Raw genomic sequence first — 18,588 nt, 5'->3', positions numbered from 1 at the left:
TATCTCACCCTACATCTTCATGGCAGCAAGATTCCACACCCCTGCTCTCGCTAACGTGCGTCACTCAACAAAATTCCGATTAATCCATCTTAGTACCTCCAAAGTTTTCAGTGATGCTCTACACATATCGATGACTAAAGTCAGAAAACAGTATGCTTTGGCCATGCAACTGCTGCAAAACAGTAAACGGAAGAGATGAAAATCCTGAAATATTGTCCATCCTTTCTGTTTTTTTAACATAGTACAGACGCAAGCGCTCATACACACACGCATACACTCACCGCTATGATTGTCCATCCTTTCTGGATTGTGGCACAGGAACCGCCATCGGTGTATGTGTATCTGTATCCATATCTTATACAGTACTCCACAGAACTTGGTCATATAGCGCAGCAAAAGAAAAACATATGGTGAAACTCTCTCAGGCTACTAGAAACTTCCTGAAAAACAGCCGGCAAACTGCATTTGGAAGAGCACTTTGGCTGTGGTCTAGAATTTACGGAGATATGTTTCTTATACATGCCACAATTCAATACTTTCGAAATGTCATTATGAAAACACAATAAAACTGTGGGGTTAATTAATTATGGTACTCTAAAACTAGGCTGTTCGTGCGATCAGCGATTTTGGTGAACACTGCCAGCGATGCTCCTCCAATGAAAATACATGTGCACGCATCTTGAACTGGGTCCAACTCTCACGGTAGGATTATCATATGCATCTCCACCTCAAAGAAGTCGTCCCTGTGGCGCTGTCATATGTGCATCGCTCCACTACTTGATTTTCTAGCTTTAAGATGATGCAGTGTCAAATTCCCAGTCCTCATGTTGAGTCTTTATTTGGAGCTGGACCCGTTGGTGGGCGAGCCAAATCTAAGTTTTGCATCTCACTTGCGAGCATTGCCCTTCTTTCTTTCAAGAAGTTGAGCCGGTTTGTCAGCTTAGCTAATGCAGTTGGTGGTCCACCCCCAGGTTCCTGAAAGAAATAACATGCATATATAGTTGCATAAATTCAGTAAAATGAAAAAGAGAGGCAGTAGTAGCACCCACAAACTTATATCAAACAGGGACAGCATATAATATGTCCCAAAGGCATACAGATTACCTCTGTTCTATTACTTGAAAAGGCATTCAGTCCTTGAAGCCTGTGTAGGCTATTTGAGTTTTGCCTCAACAATCTTTGAGCACCTGGGCAAAACAAATCATTTTGAACTACTAAGATTGTTGCTATTAACTTTTGCTTCCTTGGGCACAGTTACTCTAACGATATCAAGTATAATTACTGATAGTACCAACTGGACCTGTATTGTATTGATAGTTAGTACTCAGTTGCAGCTTCTGGTGAGCTGGCTTACCTGTTGAAGAAGACGAATTCTGTGCGGCTTGCCTTCTCAATTGTTCAACAATATCCGCCTGAAATGAATCAATTCTTTTATTGAATAATGGAACTAAAATGGAAGAACTTAAAAGCACAACCAGGTTGTGTTTCCATCCAGTCATCCTTAACTTCAATGAGCCTGGGCCCTTTGCCACTTAATGTACTATTTGTAAAGTATTGAAATATGCAAGATAACAAGGGCATTCTTTTGGCATAATTGTTACTGACATTTTTGGTTCTTATTGTATATCAGGAAAACTCTTAACTCACATGACTAGCTTGCTTATACAGTTTGAACAGCATATACTATGTTTATCATTCCAGTATAGTATCAGGAATAACATTAGATCATTCAGCGCAAGGTAACAGCAGAGTAGCAGTCCCGGTCCCAGACAGGACATTTCTAGCAAAGCGGAAGGAAAAGCCTCAGATTTCTCTACTCGTATGGTCTTACCATGCCTGCATTGGGTAACATTCGAGATAAAGGATTGGTCCCAATAGCTGATGATGCTTCGGTTGATGAGCTGATTTCATTTTGTTTCTCTCTGGAGAAAAGTAGCCACTTCAGTACAAGTCTATTTCAAGTATATTCCTTTCCATGATTAAGAACTCTAAATAGACAGAACAAAATACTAAGAAAGGATCTAGCAAGCCTTACTACTCCAACTAAAAAAACAAAGCCTTACTCGGCAAGCTTGTCTTGGAGCCGTTTGTTGCATGATTCACATAGTGGGATGGAGCTCAGCTGGGCCTGGCTGCTGAGTTGTCCGCGTAGATCACAAGCCTTTTGCTTCAAATTCACAACATCAGCTTCAGCAGCAGCAACTTCCTGAAGATTAGCCTTAGTCTGTTTTTAACAGAAGAAAATTTTCAAAACGGTGAAAAGAATTTAAATTTAACGAAATATAAACACCGAGTACCTTGCTGTCTATTGACGACGGGAGGGACACCTGCCCTCTTCGCATATTCATCAGCCCAGACTCCAATGAGGCCCTCAAACTTCTCTCCTTATGCAGCTGATCTCGCAAAGTTTCCACCTGTTGAATGCACAAGCTATTCATGTTGAATAGAAAATGCAAAACTTACTCTAAAAACGTACCAAAACAACTCCATGAGCTCAAGAGTACCATATAGTTGTGAGTTATAATTTGCTGTATCAAACAATCGCCTACCTTGAGGGCTCATAGATTGGTGGTCACCATTAACTGAAAGTCCCAGTAAGGTACCCATTGTATAATAAGTTGTATCATCCAATTTGTGATGAATAAATGAGAACGACAGTGGCATTTAAAGGTTTTAGTAGAATTATCCAGTTTGGGTCGCCATGGCTAGTGGAGTTCAGGTCATAATATATCATTGTTACAAGAAAGATAATTGCTTAGCATTACTTGACATTATTTAAATGGAGAAAAAAAAAGCAAAAAACATGTGTATTGTCACATCGCCCCATCGTGGCTAATGGTTCAAATTGTAGCCTAAATCAAGTATGAAAATTACATGGCCACATGGGGCTGTCCGGGTAAGTGCTCTTAGCTTGTAGAGAGTTACTAAAACATCTTAAGATAGAACCAGTCAACATAATCCACAAAACAAAATGCAGCAGCAACTCGTATGTTTCGACAAAATCTCAAGGAGTTTTTTCTGATACCTAATAAAGTTTGACTGCCAAATAGAGCCAGAACTGGTAGCTTGGTTGCCTTTGCTATGATATAGGACAGTGTCTTAAAGCTAGAGAACATTTCTGAGATAGAGAAGTATGATTAGCAAGGCACGCAAATCCTGTTTTCTGTAACAGCTAATGAAGCATTTAAAAAGGGGAAAAGGTGAAGGAACATGAGTTTGTAGTGCTGCATGTCAGATGCTTCAGCAGCAAGAATTAATGGCCCATCTGAAGAAATGACACAATCAAACCCTGAGTAAAGTGCAAAAAACCAATTTGTTGACTCCAAAATGTGAGTACCATCCCCAAACTTAATGTGGCTTTCGTGATGTGGTCACGTTTCTTGGCTTAAGATGTTTGGGTAGTACTTGCGCTTATAACTGCTAGCGTAATATTCCTGTTGCACATAGTTTCTGATGCTTTTCCACATCTATTGCAAGTTTCCTTTCGTTGATGGTATCATAATAATCCCTTAATGAGACAAGCGACCTAGGGGTTCTCTTTCTGGAAAGAAAATAAAAACCTTGAGTTTGAGCTCTTACTTCTTTTTCAAGTGCTAAACGGCGTTCATGTAATGTTCCTTTCCGCTTTTCTAGACTTGTCTGGAGGTTTTTATTTTCTTTGACCTGAAAAATACAAACATCATTTCAGATGAAAGAATTCGATGTTACATAACTTTGTGTGGTCCTAGGGGAAAAGGATGCACCTCCTTTGAAACTTTAGATTGGAGATCGGCCTTGTTGTTCTCAAGCTTCTCAATAAGAGCCCTAATACAGAAGCTCAATTAGAATATCAATAACTCAAAAATATCAACAGTGTAAATTATAAATATTATGGGAAAATAATACTCAAGAAAGTATATGCATGCACGGGTGAGTGCATATATTCCAGAAAGTACTTGTTCATCTCGGAAGAATCTAAAAAGGAATCATAGCAACATGTATAACTTGTGCGCCTACAAAAATGTGTGTTATGCAAAGAAGATGAAAGATGTAATTTTTCTTTTGGACTTTTGCGGCTACAACCTTTTGTTTTTGTTGTACTGTGCACGTTGATCATATTTTTGCACAATATTTACAGGTTTACATCTCGTAACATGTTAGCCCATCTACAATTTGGGGATCTTTTCTAGTGTGCAAGTATGCAATTCAAAACCATGTGCAAACCTCAATCTCTATGGCAATTTTTAGAAGGTACAACTATTGCAGATGCAAATGATAAATGCTCCACCTATTATGGAATGACGTTCCAGGACTGACCATGGAAAATGTGCAAATACCCTTTGCAGTTTACAAATCGTCATATTTGTGCATTAGCTTTTCAAGTGCACATATTACAGCATGTGTATATGCCTTTTGCAGTTCACAAATGCTCATATTTGCTTTCAAGTTCTCGCATTACAGCACGTTTGTTCTTCCTTGACTGTTTCACACATTTTTTTAAAGCAGGTACATGTTTTCAAAAAGAGTTGCTCAAAATCTGCACTTGACATGCTATATTTTGTTTACTTGATGACATGCACTAGTGCATTTTGAAAAGAAATGTGGAAAATCCAAGGAAATGTGCATTATATCAACATGTGATATAATGTGTGCATTTTAAATATTCATGCACAAATATAACCATTTAAGAGCTACGTAAAGATACAAGACCTGGAGGATGAATATAACAATTATGAGCCTCTTTGATTTGAAGGGAAACAAAGAATTAGAACTCTTATGGATTTCGTCATTGTAGCATCGTTTATTCGTAGGAATGAGGCAAAGGAAATCATAGGGAAATTTACTTTTGACGCCAGTCCAACGGAAAAACATAGGAAATTTAGCATCCAGTATGACCTCATGTTTTATTCCTACGCGTAGGATCAAGGTAAAGCACAGTGATGGGATCAATCACGTTAGCGTTGGAACATCATTAGTAGGACTCCTGTATTTTTACGATTCAAACAAGTCATGTAAAACTTTCCCAGTGTTTTACAATCCTCTGTTCTACACATGCATTCCTATTGCGTTCCTGTATTTTTTTTCCTATTCCCTTGTTATAATCCTATGAATAAAGAGTCCCATATGTATAATATATGGTCGTGTTTTGCATGAACATTTGAAAACATTTTTTACAGCTGCATTTTGGAATTATTTTATGTCTCCAATAAATGCACATTCAAATCAGCATTACAGGAGCATATAGCCGTCTACTTACTCATCATCACTGCAGCCCTCAACGTCCAGGTCCTTTCTTGCCTGTAAATACATTACTCGTCAAACTTTATGATTATCGTGGTGGCATTGAAATGCAGAACTATGCAGATAACAACTGAACTTACTGAAGTACGGCCCCATAATGTCTTTTTGCCCCTATTAGCTGAGCTGCTTGACTTCGTAAATTTTGCTTTCGAAGATGATGAATGGGATTTTGCTATATGATCTGTGGATCCTTTGTCCTCCCTTGACAAACCACGTTCTGTTTTTCCCACTTTCATCTGAGGTTGAACAACCTATCATTGTCAGTACATGCAGTGCCAGAGATATTGTTTTAAATAAATTGAGCAAGATGAATTGTAAGGGAGACAAAGAAGTTTACAAGTGCATTAAGTCAGAGCATAAGGCCATAGTTTTGGCCAATCTGTGTGTTTGAAGCACATGAGTTAGTTATTTGAGGCTTCATGCAAGGGGGCTCTAAAGTGTAAGTCTTTTTTTTTTCCTTGAACACACCCAAATGCGTGTCATTTTGTATTAGAAATAGTCTTCTTCAATATCATATCTCAGACCATTAAGCTACTGAGAGTGTGCCAAGGTTCTTTCATACAAGAATGAAATACAAGCTTCAAGAATATATTTGAAATATATAGCAATAAGCAGTCCCTGTTTTCTTCGAGAAAACGCAAAAGCCTTGCATTTTAATGCATTGATAGAAAGAAGAGTTTTTACAAGCCCTCAGAAGGGCACTTTAAGTTCTAAGCTTTAAGCTATGTAAGAAATTGACACTAAGTTTTAAGCTATGTTGGAAACGCTGAATCAACTGTTGACTTCTTATCAGCATGCACGTGATGAAACCGTGGGCAAGTCAAATATGAAAGCATAATCTATTCATCTTTATGACTACTTGGTTCGACCAGCAAAATATTAGCCTTTAAACGGAATACTCATTTACCAGATTTAGAAAGAAACTTCAGTGACAAGTTGCACATTGAGAAGACACTATCGGATGAGCGAACATGTTCAATGTATGATTTCACCATAAAATTTGACTGGCAAAAGTGAAATTAATTTTGATAAGGAGATCAACTATCATATTTTCAGGGGAAGATCATCCATAGTCTCTTTCATTGAATATAAGCTGACTTATCTTCTCTCTCTCTCTCTCTTTTGCAAGGAAACATGGTTTTTGCAGGAAATTCTGACACCAGCACTTGGAATGCCCCATCTATAATGTTTGAAATTTGTACTATTGCTGTCAGTTAGCATACCTTGTCACGTTTGGCATTGATTCTACTATTGCCATCACATTCACTGCCGCCAGAAGAGTGTTCGGTATTATCATCCAAGTCTTCTTCAATGTCATCTTCACCAGAATCATAAGAACCATCCTCATCATGGTTGTCATTATCCGTGGAATATTCCTTGTCAACATCACCGTCGTCAGACTCAGTATAAGCGTCCGAAGAACCTTCTTCTATGTCCTATATAGGTTACTGTTTAATTAGTATTCATGACGTCACTTCAAGGAGAACCTAATATAAAAAGAAAAGAAATAAATAAGAACATGACAAGGGAAGAAAGAGCATACATCAAATATCTGATCATATTCCTCAAGCATGATGATAACAATAGCTTGAGCATGGTTGGCTGCAGCGGCAGCTTGAAGCAGCTGGAATGAACCATCCCCAGCCATACTGAAGTCTTTATCAATTTCACATTCACCAAGAAGAAGAGGACGAAGAAGGAGTGGTGCCATACAAGCCGCCAAAGCGGAACTAGACATCCTGTTCACAGCTTTGTGTGATCCAACGATCATCATCATCTTAAGGATCCTAAAAGAAAACCGATGAGTCTGGTATTCATTGGTGGAATTTGATGTTGTTATTGCTGTGCAGGCTAAATTTAACTCATCATCAAACCATTAGATAATGTAAACGGATGAGGACATATTCTTACAGAATGACAATCCAAGACATAACACTTTTGGTGATAAAATTTGAAACAAAAGCATCCTAGGTAAATACCTCTGCAATAATTGCCGATTTGGTTCCGGGAAAACTTCATATATAACTTTATTTAAAGCATCAAGTCTTTTTGTCTTGTCAGTTCCTGCACCACCACTTGTCTTTATCAGTTTATGGTTCCAAACAAATAAAAATGTTCCGAGGGCATACTGGTGCTGATTTTTTGGTACATACTTCATGAAAAATAGTTATTGGGATTATACATCAGTTTTTTTAGGCTCAGGAATGCATTATTGTTCTTCAATTATAAATAAAGTTCTGAGCCAGTCTTACGGTAAGCTGTAACCAGCGCGGTGCAACATGCTGCAGGAACTGGCGAAGCTGGCATCTCTCGAAGAATAGTCTGTAGTTTGGAGCAAAACAAATGTTACAGAAAATATAGAAACATAGTATATTCCTTGTGAATCAGAGTTAGCGTTGCCAAATAAACACCTTAATACAGTCACCAATAACATGCCCATCCTCATCTGGGGAGAACTCTTTCTTTCCTACAAAAATCAGTTAAAGTGAACTAGCAGACATAAAATTCTCAGAGGTTATGCAAAATAGTTGTATCTTCAAAAGAAAATCTTTGTGAAAGTGCAGGGCAAAGAAAAAAAAGGTCTTCTAAAGATTCAATTAAACAATGGTAAAACTCCTGACGCACTAAATTGCCAAACATCTTAAATAAAGGGCAACCTGGTGCATGTAGCTCCCGCTTGCGCAGGGTCCAGGGAAGGGTTCGACCACTTTGGGTCTATAGTACGCAGCCTTTCCCTACATTTCTGTAAGAGGCTGTTTCCAGGACTTGAACCCATGACCTCATGGTCACAAGGCAGCAGCTTTACCACTGCGCCAAGGCTCCCCTTCAAAAGGGGCAGCCCCAGTGCATGTAGCTCCCGCTTGCGCAGGGTCTGGGGAAGGGTCCGACCACTTTGGGTCTATTGTACGCAGCCTTTCCCTACATTTCTGCAAGAGGCTGTTTCCAGGACTTGAACCCGTGACCTCATGGTCACAAGGCAGCAGCTTTACCACTGCGCCAAACATCTTAAATAAGAACAAAAAAGTTAGAACAGAGGAAATCACCCTTTTCATAATCACGAAATCTGCGTTTGACTTCTTCAACATCAGCAGATTGACGGAGGATTCCTTCTCCCTTGCAACCTACAAACACAGTGTTTTTTTGCTCGTTACTGAACGGCAAGATTTTTAAATGTCATGTTTCCGCATGATTGCTTTCAATGCACACCAGGTAAATATGAGCATAAAATTAAACCTAAGGAAGGGTCGGTCTGGATAGTGTACTGATATTACAGGGAAAAACACTTACCATAATCTTCAATGAACCTCAAGGCCTTCTCCAGGAAAGCTGGACTACCATCAGCCTCTACAAGTGCAAACTGTGCAGGTCTCCCAATAACAGATGATTTATCCTCCGCTGCAAACGAAACAACATAATTTGCTTATTCAGTGCAACATAAGCACACACAGATGTGGGAAAGAATAATAAATTAGACATTATACATTTGATTCAACAAAAAAATGGCAATAAATACTATGGCATCTGACACTGGCATACAAAATAAACCTACTCAGATCCGCATAATGCAGTTTTTTCTGTAACAGCAGAATCCAGCTGAATTAAATATTAATGAATAATAGAAGGAATAAGGATCTTCATGTAAGTAGTGATTGCCCATGCCCTGATCAAGTGCATGGAGGAACGAAGCAAGAAAATAAATCCCTACGGGGTCATCATCTCTACGCTGTGTCTACTACATTGGGCTGCAGTGTTAGTGTAGGACTAGAGACATGACATCCAAACTGGAATTTATCCTACAAACTTCATTTTTTGAGTGCCCCGGAATTTCTCAACCATTAGCACGTTTAGGAAGTGATTAAATTTTTTTTTTTCAAGTAGTGAACGATGAAGTTGAACACCAAACTGGAAGTCTGGAACATACTTTGCCAGATATATGAAATGAAACAAAAACAGGTGTGATCAAACAATAAGAATGAAGCCTGAAAAAATTGACATGAAGAAATTTCATAAATACAGCCCACAATGTGACTTGTCTATTTTTATATAAATACCATTAGCCCAAAATAAAACAAAAGCTTAGATGTTAGCCCAGCTTGTGCAGGTTTGGTGAAAGTTAACATAGCTTACACTGTTCAGTTGAAGCTTCAGAAGATTCTGTTCCATCAGCGTTAAATATTGAATTTTGCCCCACTGTACTCGCTACAATTGGTGCCTGCGCTAAAGCACTCTCTAATGCATTTCTCCACTCGTTGAGTTCTTCTGTAGTTTCTGCCTGCTTGGAGACAAATCACACCATTAAATTCCTAAACAGTGCCACACAGGTATGATAGTAGTATTGAATATTAATCGAACAATTGCCCCTCCCAAACACAACCAGGGTTGCCACGTTCCACTGCTCCAGTTCCACAGCCACCCCTGTTGCCCCGCTATTTACTGATCCTCAAGAACCATACTAAGAAATGCCAATCGTCCCAATGGGAACACAAAGATCAGTACGACAGGAATTATGAAAGATATGAAACCAACCTTCAGAGTAAAAGTACGCCCTTCGCGGCCATCAGGAAATAACACTGTTAAAAGTTTCCTGTCTTCTTTGACTACAACACTGAAACATTTATCAAAATTATATGTTTATTGGATAGCATTAACGGAAATCCCCCTTTCAGCAAAATTTCAATTATGCATACCTTCCGGAGTTATTCAAGTCGATTCCACCAAGTGTAACAACTGGTTCATTTCCTCTGGGAGGTGCATTCTGAAAATAAAGCAGAACATACGAGCAATTGGCATGTTTAGAGGCCTAATACTAATATTTATAGTTGCCCATAAATGTCATGAAGAATCCTAAAAGAACTATGTATGCTTCAGCAGTAGTACTTGTTCTGTAATCATGTTCACCCCCTAAAAAATGGTGGCACTAACAGTCAACAATATCCTTGCCTTTACTATTTGCTTTCTGTCACTTCCGGTATCCAATTAATAGTATGAAAAGAGAATTTATATCCCGCTTCACATTCGGGTTCACTCCTTAAACTGTGCAAGTATCACTATTTGTATTAGGATTATGACCTAGACCAAAGTAGCAGTGGTAGAGCTTCAGAGAAAAAGTTGGGCGGGCTGGTCAGAAGGAGAAACTAAAATTTTCAAATTCCACAATATATATACTACTCCTTCCGATCCATATTATTCACTCCATCCCAAAATGTAAGACCATTTTTGACACTACGACAAGTAATATGACCGGAGGGAGTATTTGTTTCGGTAGGCATTAGTCAGTGCGTAGCACTTTTGTTCATCAACAGGATGAAAGACTATTCGTAGTGCTACAGGCAGCCTATAGGAAAATTGGCATTGAATGATAAATGAGATTTTTTGGGAATATAAAAAATACATTGTGCGGCTCAGCAGCCAGAAAAGCTCGTTTCAGACCTATGCTGCTGGACGGCTCTGGGGGCAAGGGGCAGTGCTGGCTGCATGTGCGACTCGCTGCCGTACCATGCTTGTCAGTTGCCAGTAGGAGGGAGCCTGCAGGCTTGGATAAACTGCATTTAGTAGACTGGGCTGGGTTCCGAAGCACAGTTAAAATAAAATGAGCACAATTCCTGGGTGGGCCATGGCCCAGTTTTGCCCTAAGGAAGCTCCGCCCCTGCAAAGTAGGCACTAATTTGTTGGGATATCTGAGCAATAAGATGCCATTAGCTGATATAACTTGCCTTTCACCTTTCATGTATTTTACATGGTGTCGGCTAGCATACTATCATGTGTACTTTAGTTATGTCCTTACTCAACCTTAACAAGCAGATCAGATAACAAGGTATACAGAATGATATCTAGACATCTGATTCTTTCCTCGAAGCATTTTGCTAAAGACTTCAGGTTATATATAAAGTTTTCGTCAGCTGCACTCATGTACTCCATTAAAATGAATTTGCAGCAAAATTACTACATTATAGTTTATAGTACTAATACAACATCAGCACAGAAAAAGACTCGCGCGAACTTGCATGTGCTATTAATCAATATGTAGTACCACACCCATCAGTTCTACAACAAGAAATGGCAGATTGGTAGCTTCCCTAGGGCCGCACACATTTTCAAGTGGTATCGATTAACCGATGGTACAAACCGGAAGTTGCATATAACTGGTGTTGTAAACAACGAGATGTATACTCGATGCTCTATTTTCAATCACTGTTGGAAATTTGGGACCATGATCTTGGAGGTACACTGTGGAACAAGGCTGGCAACTCCAGGGGGGCAATAGCGTAGCGGACAGCTAGGAGAAGCGAGTGAGAGAATAGAGAAATAGATGTGAGACTATTTCATTGCTTAATTAACGTAACACCACTGGGTCCTCTACATATAAATATAACACAATTCCAATGTAAAGAACAAACCATATCGTATTTCCAATTGGCTATGGCTCAGATTAAAAGAACCCATTTACGTATAGGTACTATAGGGATCTTGTCCTTAATTGGTTGCACTGGCTGGAGCTAGCGCCAGTTGCTGGCCTTCTTGGGCCATGTGGCACACATAGGGAATTCCCCACATAGCAATCATGGTAATAGAAATTTCATGGAAAATAAATAAGGTTCAAGCATTTGCTAGAAGAATTAGATAACCCAATTGAGCAGTCAACTAGCAGATTTACAATCTAATGCCGTGCAGACCTTTAGTCTGCTTTGTTACAATAAAGTTTGTGTTAAGCTTGGAGAACAAAGCAAGTTAATCATAGGATCTTTATGAGTGAATAGCTGATGCAAAGAAACACAGCAAAGTACTGCAATGTATCTTACAGGGTCACTTCTGAAGAACACTAATGATGCCCTTGTAAGAACAAACCAGCGCTTTTTCCATGTTGTCCAACCAATCCCTGTTATGTATCACAAATAATCAAATATGAACAATAGCGTGGCTACAAATATTTAGAATTCAAATTAAAGCAAAGGTGATCAAATGTAAGAAAATGACAGTTTGGGTAGCAACAAAATTCCACATGCAAAATATGGAGTTATAAGTAGAAACATTCTGATCCACTTAATTAAACCGCAACAGAATTTCCTTGACAATTTCAGTAAAAATCATCAACCATGTCTGTTGGCTTGACTTCGTTCTTCATTGGGCTTAAAGGTATCATGATTGTGAAGCAATTAGATTAGCCTACAGACCAGGCATTTTACAGAAGTACACGTTACTCTATGCCCAAACTTTTAAGCATATGACTTTATGGGGAAGCAAGCACTATAATGCCCCCATGCCATCAGAGAAATAAACAGATAGTATGTTGTTAGATTTTTAGTATTCAGTACAAGAGCGACTAGGTTGAACCATAGCGAGTTCTAAGTTAATGTGAATGATTATACTTTGCAATATATAGTCCAGCAAACTGGCTAATATTCTACCTGCTAGAATATGATACAGTAATACAAGCAACGTCTAATGGACATCATGTTTATAAAAGCTCCATGACAGATGATATGATTAACATTGTCATAATTGTGTGACTTCAGGCAACATGTTTTGCTGTTCTTCTGTGGTTCAATCATACCCCCTCCGTCCCAAAATAAGTGTCTCAACTTTAATACAATTTTGTACTAAAGTTAGTATAAAGTTGAGACACTTATTTTGGGACGGAGGCAGTATTAATTTAGTATCCCATTGGAAGGACAAAAAATTCCTATTAATAGATATATGAACTGGAGGGCTTCTGACCGTAGTCCTTACCACAAACATCTTGTTTAGATGTAACGTCTAGCAGGTAAAAGAGAGGGAGAAATATATATCTAGCCATGCTAAACCACAATTTAGCCATCCGAACATACCTTTAGATGAAAGCAGTAGATGTCCACTCTTGAGAACCTGCAAACAGATATACAAAATTGACACCATCATTCGGAGTTAATAGCATGATTTTGAAATAGCAGTTTAAAGACTCCCATTCTGATCATAAACAGACTTATAGTAAATCTGAAGTTGCAGCTATGGGTAGCAGTTACATGGCTTATGTAAACATATATAGAGAGACATTCTACCAAAGCTTAAGGTCATTTGGAGAACAGTGTGACATAAACTTTGAGTGCAAGTTGATCCGACAAACCTGGCAGTTAGGACATGAAGTTTGTGGACTATCACCGGTTTCACCAGTCTGGGAGTTCGGGTCTCCCTCTCCACATCGGCATATCTTGAACTGACCTGCATTCTCCGAAGGCTGCGAAGATGATACCTATCAAAAGGATGAAACGAAGTGGAGTAAGTACTTAGCATAAAGCAACAAACAAGTGATAACAAGGCAGGCAGAACTTGAGATTAACTAAAACGAGCAAACTACATGCGCAGATTTATGTGCACATAGTATCAACTGAATCAACAATAGAGGATCTTAACAACAGAACATTTGTCTTTTGTTATTGTGCTATGGAAGCACTATATATTCATATCGATGGTTACCATTCCTTGACAAAATTTAGAAATCTCCCTTGGTCTCTTTCTTATCTTTATCGCCTACTGTTGTACTAAAATACCACTTCACCTTAAGTCATAAGTACTAACTTTCATGCACCAACCAGCAGAATCAAAAGTCCAAACTGATGGAGAAGGTCGGGTGATCCACATATACTTCAACACCCCCTCACACATGTGGTTTGAGAAGGCCTAAACGTGGACAAAAGGAGGGCAGGGCAAGCAAAAAAAATTATTCAAAAGCCGAGACTTGAACCCAAGACCTCTTGTGCCTAATACCATATTAAGTTTCATGCACAAACTTTCCCGCAAAAAAAAAAGTTTCATGCACAAACTAATAGAACCAAAAGCCCGAACTGATGGAGAAGTTTGGCCAATCCCCATATACTTGAACAAATATGCAGGCCAGCCAGGCACCATATGTCCATATTGTCCAAGTGACATAAAGGTAAATATTTTATTTTAGAAAATAACAACACATATTTTTCTTTGAGGTAGTCAAAAGGTAGTCCCTGCATAAATTTCATTAAAAACACAAGATATGGTTTAACTTGATTTCTGGAATCCAGGCAACCCATTTTGTCTATAAATGATAATATTTTATGCTTATCAGCTGCCTAGTGACTCTTAACAACAAAAGTACAGTGAGATAAATCATAGAATCTACGCATTAGAAACACATCTATAAAGAACTACAAAAACTAAAATAAAGAATAATTGTTCTATTGCCAGTAAAGGAGAAGCAAAGAAGCGGCACGGTGGAGCCACATCAACTCCTCAAAAGTCTACAATACCAGCACACAAACGTTTGAAAATTTTAGTAAGTCTGCTTGTACAGCCCCACTCTGTAAATATTTCTTGTTTTAATAGATTTTTACTGTTAGAGCCCCCCTATATATTGTCAGCCTGCTTACTTTATTCACAACCCAAATGTCATGAATCATAATTTCATTTCATTTGGCATGTCTTTCACTGGAATGCATATTGAAGATCTTTTTTTTGTTAGTCAAGTACACCACTTGATAAACATAGCAGGCGCTCACTCACCGATCAACCAAAGTGAGCTCTTTGTCTCACATTTTATTGCAAAACATTAATTATATTGGTCTAGTATCTTCTGAAAGAAAATTAAAATCAACTGAAAAAGTGACTAAACAGTGGGGTCCAATGAATACTTTGCTGAAATGCTAGAACGGATAAGGAACATGGACAATATATCAAAAATAATAATGCTATACTTGAATCATATGACAATCTTACTGGCTGGTAAGGAATCCTGAACTCTGAAGCTGACATTGTCTTCTCAAAATAGCTGACTTATGAACAACTCAGGATGATCTGTCCCACCAACGAGTTGATGTTTCTTAAGCGGCTGATGCAATGTACAGTGTTACTCGTAATAAATCCATGAGACTTGTTAATGACAATTACAAAATAAATAGCATGATATAGCACCATAATTTGGAAGGAATCACTAATTTGTCGAGTTTTTGGATAAAGACGTCTCTCTATCAGAGCTACAGTTAAACGTTTTCTGATTGTATTCATCCTATATACCTTTTTTTAAGATAAACTCATCCTATATACCTAAATAGTTCATTTCCACTACCTCTAATATCTTAACATGCACACATGCCAGCTCATCAAAGGCCCACCACAACATGTATGGGGAAAAAATTCCATTATTGGTTGATCCCATGCACACATCCCACCTCACCACACATGTCACCTCATCAAAGGTCCACTCAACATGCATGAGAAAAAAAATCATTGTATTATGCTATCAATATATGTTTTGACTACACAGTAATCAAATAGAATATATAAGATGTGTTTTAGTTTTAGTTCATATGTTCTTAATTCAGCTACTCATGTTTCATAAAATTAAATCACTCAAAATATGTTGGAATCGATTCCCGCAGTAACGTGCGGGGTATTATCTAGTTAACTTAACTTTGTGCATGCCGATTACATTGTATCCCCGCCGCCGCCCCCTCCTCCTTCCTCCTCCCTCGCCGCCGCCCGGGGGCGCGACCAGGCAAAGCCCTGCCGTCGCTGGCCGCGGCGGGGCCCTGTGTCTTCTCGCTCAGGTGGTGCTGGTGCGGGCCGGTGTCCCGAGCCGGAACGTGGCGTTGCAGCCGGGCTCCACGACGGCATGACGGGCAGATGCGGCGCCCGGGCATCCCTACCTCCCCGCGGCGGGTGGCGCACCTGGGGTGCTAGAGACGGCGGCGGCGTGGTCCGGTGCGACCCAGGCTGCTGGTGGCCGCCTTTGCCGTGGCCGCGGCGGATGGTGGTGGCCCAGCGGCAGTGGGTGGTGGTGGTGCCGGCCGAGGTTGGGGATGGTGGCCGCGACGGCTCGGCCAAATCTGACCTCGCGGTGCCGCGGGCAGCTGCCTTGACCGGGGCCCTCTCGGCTGGTCGGGGTGGCGGCGTAGTGGCGGTGGTTCGACCCCCTCCTCCTGATTCATGGGGCGCTCGGCTCTGCCGTTGGCAGCGCATCCGACGGGTGGAGTACGACGGTTCAGTGCTTCTCGCCTTTGGCTGGCCTCGGTGATAGGGGCACTCTGGGGGATTGGCAGGGGTGCCTCCGGGTCTTGCTGTTGCCAGAGGTGGCGACGGTGACCTGGACCCAGTTCGAGAAATGGCGTGGCGGCTGCGGCGTGGCCGACAGCCGCCGGTGGCCTCCCCCCGCACTGCTCCGGCCGGCGGGGTTCCGAACTTACCAAAAGGGCATGCTTTTCTGGCCTCAACGTCGGTGATCCATGTTGATGGGAGTGGGGTGGTCTTCGCTGTCGGGACGTCAGCTTTGGTGGTGGGAGCGCGGGGAGCTCATGCTCAGGTGCTACCTGATTGCCATGACCGTGTGGGCGGCGTGGCGACCGGGGGGTGACGATCGGTGGCGGTGGTGTGGCATTCATACTGCCAAGGGCAATAAGTGTGGGCCGGGGTGAAAATATGTTCTGTCTTCTGGCACGCCGGAGGCAGCGATGTTCGTTCCCTTCTTGAAGGCATCACCGCAGTACTCATTGCCCGTCATGTTGCTCTAGGGAAAACCCTGATCCTCGGTTTGGGCGGTGGGGCACTCTAGTGTCGTATCCTTCCTTAAGGCACCGCTTTGGAGCTCACAGGTCGTCGTATGCAGCTTCGTCTCTTCGCAATGGCGTGTTCACGGTTAAGGACCTCGGTAGCTCTTGTAGTGGTATGGGTGGTGTTGCTGCGCTCAGCGCCGATGTATCCGCCTTGGGTGTGTGCATGTGTTGGGGTGGCGTGAGTTTGTATCGAGCTGTTGATGGTTGATGCTTAATATATAAAGCAAGGCAAAAGCCTTTTTCGGTAATACTAGTTCAATCTATGTACAAGTCATAAAGTCATAATAATCGTGAGCTAAGCCAAGAGAAAATGTGATAGATATTCCGAAATACGGTGTGTGCCCAGGACCCTGAAGGCAGTGGTTGGCAAGAATATGGATGTACCAGTAGAAACTGAAGCCCGGAAACTTTTAATTTCTCTTCAAGAGTTGGAGTTGGTTTCCACATCCACCATAAGTATCAGCTTGAGATATGTAAGCCATTGGCTGGACCTGGGGAGTTATACAGCAGAGGCAAAATCACGAGACATAAGTAAGATTTGATATAGCATGGAGACAATCATACAATGTATAGAAGTTTGATGCTGGTAAGTAAGATGAATACAGTACTAGTATTACTGTCGGCAGGTACCCTGCAAGCAGATGCAAGATTATTCAGACAAAGATGCACATGCACCGATGGCAGGAGCTACTGTACATGCCAATGAGTTATGGCCGAAAGCAGAATGCATGCGGGAAAAAGGCATGCAAGGCCAGGCCAATTGACAGGACTGAAACCTGAAACCAAACTTCCTCCATGCACCGGGACCAGAGAAACGAAGGCGCATTGTCGAAACAAAACAAAACAAAAGAGGAGGCAGAATCAAATGCGCGGATTCAGATAGACAAGAGACCAATTCGGATGAACAAATCGATTTGAGCATTTGCATTTTTCACAAGTCAGACATCTGAAATCGCAGGAGGGAGGGAGACAATCGTCCCAGCACGGCGCAGCCGCGAAAGCAAGCGGGGAGGAAGGGATCTAGAGGGGCGCGGAGCGGGCAAGGGGACGCGAACCGGGGCAATGCGGCTCCTCTGTCTAGCTAGAAAAATGGGGGCAACGCAACAGGGGAAAAAACCGAGCGTTCGCCCAGACAGAAAAATGCACCGGTGAAGGAGGAGCATCGACGGAGGCGGCAAGGCAATGCGGGGCTCACCTGCGGCCGCAACGCGATCGGGAAGTCAATCTCACAGCGGCGGGCACGCCATCGATCCCACCTCCTCCTCCTCCTCCCCCCTTATCTCTCTCCCCCTTCTCCCTCTCTCTCCCGTTCTATTTTTCTCCCGTCTCTTCCCTCTCGCCCGCACTTTCTCCGGGGACTTGTTTTGGAACGGGGGCGCCCAACGAAATAGACGTGTCACTGCAGGGTGGGGCCTTATCCCGCCGGGCCCACACGCCAGGGCATCGCCCCGGTCCCATTCCTTTCCGCCGTTCCTTTCCCCGAGCGAGACGGGGGCTCGCGGACGGGGTCAAGCGATCCGGGCCGTCCGCCCGGCGCCCGGGGATACGTGGCGGAGGATGACGGTACACCGAGGGGGAGAGGATGCTTCTGCTCTGCGCGATGAGGGCGGGCGGGCGGGCGGAGTGGTGGGAAGCATGTCGTTAACGGGAGGACAGGCTCTGCCGCGGGGCCCACCGGCAGCAGTATCTAGTAGTAGGAGTAGTAGGCCCTTGTGCTTGGAAATTTTGTTTTCTTCTTCCTTTTGTCCTTGGG

The 18,588-nt window shown here is 41.7% G+C and overlaps 1 protein-coding gene across 3 annotated transcripts; it reads right to left on the bottom strand.

The window, feature by feature from the left end:
* Positions 1 to 441: 441 nt before the first annotated feature.
* Positions 442 to 18,210, bottom strand: LOC123092715 (rho GTPase-activating protein REN1). 3 transcript variants are annotated; one of them, XM_044514536.1, is made up of 26 exons: positions 18,031 to 18,210; positions 17,220 to 17,326; positions 15,004 to 15,115; positions 13,382 to 13,507; positions 13,107 to 13,143; positions 12,081 to 12,157; positions 9,969 to 10,036; positions 9,808 to 9,886; positions 9,409 to 9,553; positions 8,569 to 8,676; positions 8,325 to 8,402; positions 7,692 to 7,747; positions 7,533 to 7,602; positions 7,260 to 7,344; positions 6,824 to 7,067; positions 6,504 to 6,716; positions 5,361 to 5,516; positions 5,237 to 5,277; positions 3,744 to 3,804; positions 3,580 to 3,663; positions 2,298 to 2,414; positions 2,064 to 2,224; positions 1,832 to 1,922; positions 1,355 to 1,412; positions 1,105 to 1,187; positions 442 to 975 (listed from the first exon to the last, which is right to left on the bottom strand). In XM_044514536.1, exons 3-26 carry the CDS (start codon positions 15,037 to 15,039, stop codon positions 823 to 825), a joined length of 2,427 nt encoding a protein of 808 aa, XP_044370471.1. In that variant the 5' UTR covers positions 15,040 to 15,115; positions 17,220 to 17,326; positions 18,031 to 18,210; the 3' UTR covers positions 442 to 822. The 3 variants fall into 3 exon arrangements, with proteins under 3 accessions (XP_044370471.1, XP_044370473.1, XP_044370472.1); XM_044514538.1 differs by having other exon boundaries at positions 2,064 to 2,206; XM_044514537.1 differs by having other exon boundaries at positions 15,004 to 15,081.
* Positions 18,211 to 18,588: the final 378 nt, after the last annotated feature.

The sequence above is a fragment of the Triticum aestivum genome, chromosome 4B (genome assembly GCF_018294505.1).
Source record: "Triticum aestivum cultivar Chinese Spring chromosome 4B, IWGSC CS RefSeq v2.1, whole genome shotgun sequence".
Taxonomy (NCBI): domain Eukaryota; kingdom Viridiplantae; phylum Streptophyta; class Magnoliopsida; order Poales; family Poaceae; genus Triticum; species Triticum aestivum.
This window is presented reverse-complemented; position numbering and strand designations above follow the sequence as displayed.